Source organism: Mercenaria mercenaria, chromosome 19, assembly GCF_021730395.1.
Source record: "Mercenaria mercenaria strain notata chromosome 19, MADL_Memer_1, whole genome shotgun sequence".
Taxonomy (NCBI): domain Eukaryota; kingdom Metazoa; phylum Mollusca; class Bivalvia; order Venerida; family Veneridae; genus Mercenaria; species Mercenaria mercenaria.
Genome location: NC_069379.1, coordinates 38,931,400 through 38,940,824, shown reverse-complemented (window position 1 = coordinate 38,940,824; position 9,425 = coordinate 38,931,400). Strand labels below are relative to the sequence as shown.

Here is a 9,425-nt window from a genome sequence, read left to right as displayed (position 1 = left end):
CGTAAGAGATTCGGTATTTTCAAATTGTTTGACTGTACTTTTGAATACCTTCAAGTAATGTCTTTGTTAATATAAAAAAAAAACCGATGAGGTACCAACGCTTGAAAGAGAAGTCAATTTAGTATTTATTTATTCAAGCCTCTTACTCGTAATACATGTAAAACATGTAATATTTCACTACCGCCTGAGAGGTAAACTACGACAGCAGGATAAAAAAAAAAAAAAAAAAAAAAAATAAATAAATAAGTAACCAGGCTGAAATTCCGTCGCGTTAGTATCTACTATATCGGAAAGAGGAAGTTTACTAATCTGTTGGAGTTTGAAAATGTCGTGCATGTAGGGTTATGTTTTCGTCACAATGTGAACCTTTTTCGTTGACTTAAAAGAGGCCATAAAACTTTTACCTCGGGTGAATTTAACATTAAAATCTTTTCATTCCCCAAATGTTTTATGTTTATCAAATGTGCATGACATACTTTATATGTGAATCTCTGTACAGATAAAATGCAAACGTTATTTGAGCCGCGCCATGAGAAAACCAACATAGTGGCTTTGCGGATGCGCAGGCTGGTCTGGATCCATGCTGGTCGCAAAGCCACTATGTTGGTTTTCTCATGGCGCGGTTCATTTATTGAGAAGTTGTTATGTTCATTTTATGTAAATACAACCATTATAGAAAGAGAATTGTGAAAATGTCCTCTTTACTTCGACAGTCATGTAATGTGATAAAATCTTGCAAAAAAGAAAAAAAAAAGAACAAAGAATCTGTGCAAAAATACATCATAGAGTGGATCGTTGAGTCAACTGTTAACTGAATTAACTAGCGAATTTGCATGGTGATTTTCATCAACCAAGCGTTAAAGAATCATTCAATTAGGCATAGTTAACATTATAACGGAAAGGTACATTATAACATGCCACTATTCTGATATTTTAGAACAAGCATACACCACACTGGTTATTCGGGTACCTACTCGTGTGAGCGTTACCGCCCTCGTGTGATTTATGTACATGTAGGTTGTTTAGGGTATATAAAAACAATGCCAACGTATGACACATATTTAAGAATGTTGAACATTTAAAAGACAGATTCGTCCGAGGCAATGCATTAATTCGCACTGGTGAAAATATCAGTCCTCAATAATATTGATATGACTATAAAATTTGAAGAAATGTAGCGAAATTCACGTTTTTTGACGTTTTGAGACGTATTTTTCTTTGTTCAAAGTTGAAATAACTGAATTTGCCACTCACCTTGGTGGAACTATACATATTCAACTATAAAACGTTTGGATCATGTACCTGCAAGTTCTTTTTGTTGATAAAATTTCAATTATATGCATCCTGTTGCTGTTTTTGATGGTACCACGATGGATGAAAATAAACAAAGATACCTACCCGTTTGCACATGGTTACCGTCCTCGTTATGTCAATGAACATTTATAAAACGACCCGCAGCGATTGCTTCCGCATACGGTACACTAAATAAACGCAATTGAAGGTAATTGCTTTGAGGATCTGGAAATAAGAACTGGAAATGTGAAACCCGACCTTTAATAGATCTATTTGATTAGAATTTTAACTTTAAAGATGTAAAGAATTGGAGTGGACCGTGTTAGCAGTATTTCACCAATATTAAATATTCCCTCACACCCACTCTCTATTCTACGCATTCTATCATCTTGCCTTCTTGAAGTTCTTCTTTTTCTCCTTCAGTCTCATTATGAAAACGACCAAATTTGTCGCACACCGAGGAAAAGTGCTTCTGTTAAGACCTTTTTTTCTTCCTGAAAGGGAAATTGGACCCTCTCTCTGGGCATGTATTCGTTTAGGGAGAGGCTTCATAAATCTGCCTTTTATCGTATCTTGTAATATTCGCCTCTATTCATAGGCGCACCCTCCATTAAGGTAGTGCTTATTAGGCGGCTTGTTTACAAGTGCATTCAATATACACTACTGTATAAGTGTCTTACAGGTGACTAACTGAAGAAACAGAAGCAGATATGGAAGTCTGGGTATCAGATCTCTTTTTATTGTTTGTTCACACACTCCTCACAGCGGTTGTAAACGTTAAATGTACGTCAATCTGTGAGATTCAAGATTTCAAGATTTTATTTATAACTAGGCCCATACGGCATCAGCATTATAATAACAACAAATTTAACAAAACAAACACTAATACATAAAATAAAACAGTAGTTTTACGGTCATAATAGATCTGATACAAATATGGTGTAAGCTAAAAAATTAACCAAGTTCAAAAAACATTGTTTTAACTAGCCAGCAAAAACCTATCACTACCTAAAAATTTGAAGTATTTTCTGTACAAACAATGCTAACTTAAAAAGAAGAGTACTATTTTTACTTTGAAATAAACGTTGAAATGGCATTACATTTAACGGTTTAAAGTCATTTGGTAAATATTTTACTCTGTCCAAATCAATGTAGGGACATTCTAAAATAAGAATATTGCGGAATAGACTGGTGAAAGTACTGGCTGATTCAACCAGAATGCAGCAGATCCAAGTTGTTCTAAAGATTCTTTTACATATGAAATCCAAGAACAATAATTTACAGTTTGCTGATGGTGTCTATACATGAACCTGTAAAGTATACAGTTTATCTTTTCTTGTTTACCATTTAATAAATTGTACACCAGTCGTTCAATATTCTATTCCATAAAAACATACGATCGACAGAATCAAACGCTTTCTTGTAATCCACAATGGCACAATATCAGAGCAGATTGTTTTTTTATATTTTAACTTACTGTTATTAGATTCATAATCACCATTTGCAATACAGAATTAGCAACAGACTATAAGACAGGTAAGATGATATTTTGCTAAAGTATCAGACGAGCTGAAATAACCTTGAAATAATGTACAAATGGTTACCAAGAATAAGCAAAATTTCTCGTCGCTTTCTTTTTTTCTTTTCATTTCCCACCGTTTTAGCTCTGCTTTCAACAGTTGGATGATAAGCAAATTGCTCGGGGCTTGAATTGTTCGACAAACCTGAAACCTACTAAACTTCATGCCCTCTTTACCGACCTTCATAGACCATCATTTTTTCCAACACCTATTTTTCATGAATGTTCTATCATAAGTTAAAGTAACGATAAAAATAATGAGGGAGCTGAATAGTTCCTAGTAAAATGCCGGTCAGTTGTGGTCTGCTACCCTAAAATGGCGCGTATATGCTCCTGTCCGCACAATATAAACCCCCTACTTTTGGTTTCGATCTGCAAATCTTGTATGTGAAGTGTATAAACATATCTCATCTTATTCCATGCATTATGTATTCCAGCAGTAAAAAGGTGTGATTAATGCACTTTTTTCTACACGAATTTTCGCAAAAAAAAAAGGTGAAACAAGGATCTGTTTACTACTGACTTTTTTCGACTACTCAAACGAAGCACATTTTCGACCAAATTACTGGCTTTATTCCTCAAAACGAAGCTCAACATGGGTCGATCGCAATAAAATATTTGACAAAAATCATATCATTTCTGAACAAATTTAATTTTGTTTTTGTTGCAAACATTTCATACCCCATAACGACTTAAATAACAAGACAAAACGTATGGAAATTGCAATATTCAATTGAAAATACACCTAAGAATGTGTCTATGTAGATGGATCTTGAAAGCGAACTCGAAGAAATTATGTGAGAAGTTTTTCTTCGGATAGGCTGCTTCCGGTAGCTGGAGGGTATAAAAGACCAAAATTTTATCTTCATCCTAGCTGGTCATTGCATATTATCGCTAAATTTTAGAAAAGGGATCTACGTCAATGTAATGTTCATTTCAATAACGAGGACGGTGGTATCCGCTGGATTGACAGAAACAACGAGGATGGTACCATGGTACATCGTCAGAGGTATCTAATTTTCTAGACACTGTCTTCGAAAAAATCGATCTAATTTTACTGTGCTTTAAGTTTTTGTGAAATGAAAGCAATGCCTAATACATAGAATGACTGCTTTTCATTTTCCTAACAAACAAAAATCCTAATATTATCCGAAATAATACCATTAATCGTGAAAATATACCATCGCCTTAAAATATCTTCATTTCCGCGACAAAAAACGTATTTTTTTCACAGTTATTTAGATCATATGAGATAGATATTTGACATGGATATAGTTAAGGTATGATCATACACATTTAATACTAAAACTTTTCAAATCTTCAGTAAAATACGGAATAATTACCTGTTATAGGTGTGAATTTCCTGTTCACCATCATGTACATTAATCACACGAGGGCGGTATTGCTCACACGAGTAGGTACCCGAATAACCAGTGTGTACACTGAACAAAACAACTAACCCACCTGCCACCTGTCTTTTTTTTTTTTTTTTTTGCCAATATATTAAAAGTTTTTAAATATAATACGTACTCGTCATTTAGATCTGTATATTGTTTACCTCCTTGCATAAAGAGAATAAGAAAGACGTCAACTATATTAATAATATTTAATGAATGAATGACGTGTCACATTAGTTAAACTCAAGTTCAAAAGTCAATCAAACAATTTGAACCTTAGTTATAAAACAAACACAATCACAAATAATCATCACAACCTGCATATTTCAAGTCAATGTCTCCAAGCACATAATAACCCTGTACAAAACAGCTAATCCAACATTGTCTATTTTGCAAAAAAATTAAAAGTTGCGAAATATATTTTTGTCATCAAACGAACGCGACATTTAGATCTGTACGTTGTGGCCACGTATAAAAATGCAAATATATCGAAAGTTTTTGTATAACTCAATGCTATATGGCCACTGAGCTGTTCTTGTTTAATATATAATTGGGTTTGGGAAAATATACTGTGAGAGCATTAACCCTAAGCATGCTAGCGGCAAGTGATCCTTCCGTGCAGCCTGATCATGATATGTACTGTTCGCCTTTCAGATCCACTCCTTTTAACAGTTAATGCTACAGTCCAATTTGAAAGATAGACAAAACCGTTGAAGAAATTTAGAAGTTTAAATGTTAATGGTGCATTAGTAGAATGTAATGGGGATACTATTCAATAAAAAACTTTTCTTTTCTTTTTGCTGGCATGTAAATCAAACTACATTATAAGCCAGCCTGTCGTTTTATTGATGAATGTACAAACCAAAATATTCTACTTCCTGGTTTGAAATTGCAATATTTGACCAAATTACCCGTCCATTAGGCCTAAGAATATTCTTTGATTGCGGTAACATGCTAGAAAAAAATAGGGTAGGTAGGTCAGATTTATTTTTGTAAATATGATTGAGTTGCGAAAAAAATAATTTAGAAAGGGCTCCTGTCGTCTAGTACTAGGACTAACCAAAGATTTGTTTGTTTCCGTAAATATTCTAAAAATTACGGTAGGTAAGTCGGTATTTTTGGAGGGTGGGGAGAGGGGTAAGCAAGTGAGACTTTCCAGAAACTATTTTTGTTTCAAAAAATAAATACAAACACACGTAATGTGGATTTGGGCATGTTCTCCGTAATCATTTACCAATGCTCAAGCACCAACCAAGCTTTAAAGAATCATGCAATAGGCATAGTCAATATAAGTTTTGACAGGTACATTTTTGTAACATACTGCATATCTATATACTTATCTTCTACAAAACACTGAACTCAAGTCTATTCATTTTTTGAGATCAGGTATATTCTGAACAAAACAGCCATCCCACCATTGTGTCTGGATACAGGTTATATGACCCAGGGAAGTGCCTACACCTTTCTTGAACAATGGTTTGGGTCCAATCGCTAAGGTGACTATGTCTTAGACTAGCTGACAAACATTGTAAAATGTCCTTTGTTAAAACGTTGAGCCGGTGAGACCAAATATCTCATATATAGAATTTTACTCCGGCTACCTTGCCTAAATGATTCGTGTACCAATGATTCGTAAATGATTTTAATTTTGAGCTAGACAATTTCAGATATCAGGCAAGTCACTAAATGTTTCAAACTAACAAGTTTCTATTAGCTCAACTCCCATACACTGGAGACTCTATACTTGACTGGTCTTTTTGTTGAAGTTCCCGTCAGACAATGTCTTTGAATCAACAACTTACGAGACCTATCGCATAGATGCTCGGTCTCTGTCCTCTCAGCTCTTTATGATTGCCCTGACTCCTGGATGCTCAGCGCCTATATGCTATCATTTGTAGCATTCAACTACCATAAGGTATATCCCCGATGCCTTGGCTGTACTTCGCCAATAATGCTGAACCGTCTATAAGCTGGAACTCTCCTACTATCACAGTAGATTATCAAACTCTGGGTGTCTGTCTCAGCTTTTCGATGCTCAGGCTATATTTTGCTATCGTCAATAGCATTCAATTACCCTTAAGGTAAAACTCCTATGCGTTGGCCCTATATCTCGAAACTTATTGAATTAAGCAAAAATAAATCTTAATTCACGCTAAATATCAAGAAAGCACTTTCAGTAATTTTCAATTAATTTGCAACATAACAAATTGTGGGTTATCTGTTTTTGAGCATGCAGATATCCATGGGTTTCGAAAAGTATAGCACAAGTGCATTAATAATGTAAAAAAAGAAAGTTAAGAATATGATAAAGACGACTTAATAAACACTATTTATACTGACATGTAAACCGAACTACAAGTCACTATAAATAGGTTATAGATCATTTATTGAACTTCTAACGCATTAAGTTTTGCCTTCACTACGCTACGCTCCGTTTCGGCAAACTTAATTGCATTACAAGTTCAATAAATGATCTATAACCTATACATACAGAGGCAGCTTTAGAGCATGGCACGCGCTCATTTAAGCGCGGACAATGTCGAAAATTTGTTTAGCGAAACGCCACTCGATGCATTAAATTTTGCTTCTTTGAAAATACTTGCAGACCGTTTAAACTATAATGGAAAGCTAGTGGAATTGAAAGACGGCACTGGAATTTATGTTTATGACAATTTTACAGGTAAGTTTTAGAAAGAATATCGCAATGTCAGTTTCTTTTATAAGTGTATGGTGCTGTATATGTAGTTAAGGTTTTTATTCAGATTCGTGTCATTTCTTTTTTCTTTTTTTTTTTTTTTTTTTGGATAGAAACTGAACAGAAATATATGTATGTGATTTAGCGAATTAATTTCAAATTTTATTTGTATAACATGGCGAAAAGATACATCATTAGTTTAACCTCTTTGCTCCCTTTTTGTACTGTTTATCTCGAAGTATGTCCAATAAATTGAACGTTTACTGTACTTCCAAATCCGGAAAAAGGGCATATTAGAAGCATACAGATCGGTCAGGAAGCCGAAAATAAAAGACTGTGTGTCATGAATTATGCAAAAAAGAAAGCAAGGAAAATGGTCCAAAAAGAATAGCCCTGTCTCCGGAACGCAGCCCCTTGAAACAAAACATGCCGTATATAGTGAATACTTTCGCGGGTCAAAATGTTCGCGAGCTGCCGAGCGGAAATATTCACGTGTCGCCGAATGAATAGATGCGCCAAAGCAAAAGTTGTGTATCTTTACTTGACTATAATGACGTGTCTTGGTGAACGGGGATGTTGAGGTTGGCTGATATTATCATGAATTTCTTAAATTTGCGACTTTCGCGAATATTTCCGAACTTTTCCGCTTTTACAACAGACAACAAGGACAAGAAAAACGCATAATTAAGAAACACAGAGGTACATCGGCTTCGAGCGGACATAAGCAGAATTAACGCTGTGTGGGTTGGACTTAATAGCCTAACTATAGTAAAGGAACCAGCGTGGGAGCCATCTTGCCTAGTCGTGTAATTGCAGACAGGTTTTTGAACACTAATTTTTCACTTTGCATGTCCAAAGAGGTCTGAATAAATTCTGGTATCTGCTAGAATTTCATTTGTGGATCGTTTTTTTTTTTTTTTTTTTTTTTTTTTTTTGACATTTAAGTAGACAAAATGGATAGGAGGTTGTATTAGGTGAAGAGAAACTCAATTTCAGTATCTGTACTTCTTCCAGGTCCGTGTGACTTTTATGTGATTTTACAGTAAGCAAATGTGACAAGAGAAATCTTTCTTAGAAAACTGAAACTGTTTCATTTGATTAAACGCCTATTTTTACGCAAAATATATTCAATGGCGTTTTACAAATACATAAAAATACGACAAAAATTAAGATATTTAATGACATATAACATAAATGAGCATAAATACCATTGTGAATAAACTATTTATTAAGCATTAAAAAAAGATCAGACATCAGATAAGATTAATAAAATATTAGAATATTAAGATACAGTAAGACAGCTGTTTGTTATTAAGTAAGAATAAGTGGGTTATTACGACATGTCCAGAAGTTATTACAAACAACTGTATTTTGTATTTGTTATAATATAGTTTATTTTCGAATGTATTTACACAATAAAATCATCCAGTTCACGTTACTTCAGTTTCTTAAAAATATCAGTCACAGTCTCTAAAAGAGTGCAAAGTAATCTCCAAAATAATTAGTTTTCAACTTCTTTTTGAAAACATCTATTGAGTCCGAGTTCCTTATTTCGAGAGGCAATTCATTCCAGAGTTTAGGTCCAACAGTACCAAAACTTCTGTCGCTGAACGTTTTGCGCTTGTTGAAAGGAACAACGAAACACCCAGTAACGGAGTTTGAAGAACGCAAGTTCTAGAAGATACATTCATTCTCTGAAATGGGTCTAGCAATGTTTCGTAGCTCTTTTGGTTTGTGACCTTAATCGGTTAATTTCGCGAGAATCATCCCTTATATCCCCGTGATGTTCCAAAATTACGGATAAGTGTAAATAAAAATCCCCGCATGTGTACTCCTTACATAACTTATATTGGTTTTACTTAACACAAACAAGATCGTGCAAACAAATCTAATTGAAAACTTAAACAAACAAATACGCATCTACTACATGCAGAAAGCTCCAACGAAACAGGTCAGAAACAAATATTGAAATTGAAACACACTGAACATTGTTTCTGTGTTGGACATCAAAGAATACTTCGTTAATAAGACTCATAAACTTTATTAAAGAACAGAATAGTATGAACGAATAAACAAAATATTTTGAATATTATATAATTATTGCACAGCATGTTATTATAAATCTTATTATAAATAGTAATAAAAATTAGGAAAGAATTCTTTAACCTAGGTCAAATAACTGGAAGTGGGCACAATGACTTATTATTGTATTATGGTTTAACTGCAAGTCATGTGAACTATTAACTTCCATCTGTAATATTTTTAAGCTGAGAAAGAGGCGTGGCAATAAGCCGTACACTAACTAAATTGGAGAACATGTAATAGAAAGAGTAGAGATTCACGAGAGTATTAGGTTAATCCGAAATAACCTCATTATTCGAGTGGCCCATACTCGTACTTAAACCTGGATATATCATGTGGGTTGAACAATAGGTATTCAGTAGTTCTATTTAATTGTGAA

At 34.1% G+C, this 9,425-nt stretch overlaps 1 protein-coding gene across 1 annotated transcript in view; it reads left to right on the top strand.

Annotated features, from left to right (window-relative positions):
* The first annotated feature begins 6,738 nt into the window (after nucleotides 1-6,738).
* Nucleotides 6,739-9,425, top strand: part of LOC123542387 (myeloid differentiation primary response protein MyD88-like) — a 75,981-nt gene continuing 73,294 nt past the window's right edge. Inside the window, exon 1 of the mRNA XM_053531784.1 lies at nucleotides 6,739-6,949. Coding sequence (XP_053387759.1) covers nucleotides 6,778-6,949 — 172 coding nt within the window. The 5' untranslated portion in view covers nucleotides 6,739-6,777. The remainder of the gene's footprint in view (nucleotides 6,950-9,425) is intronic.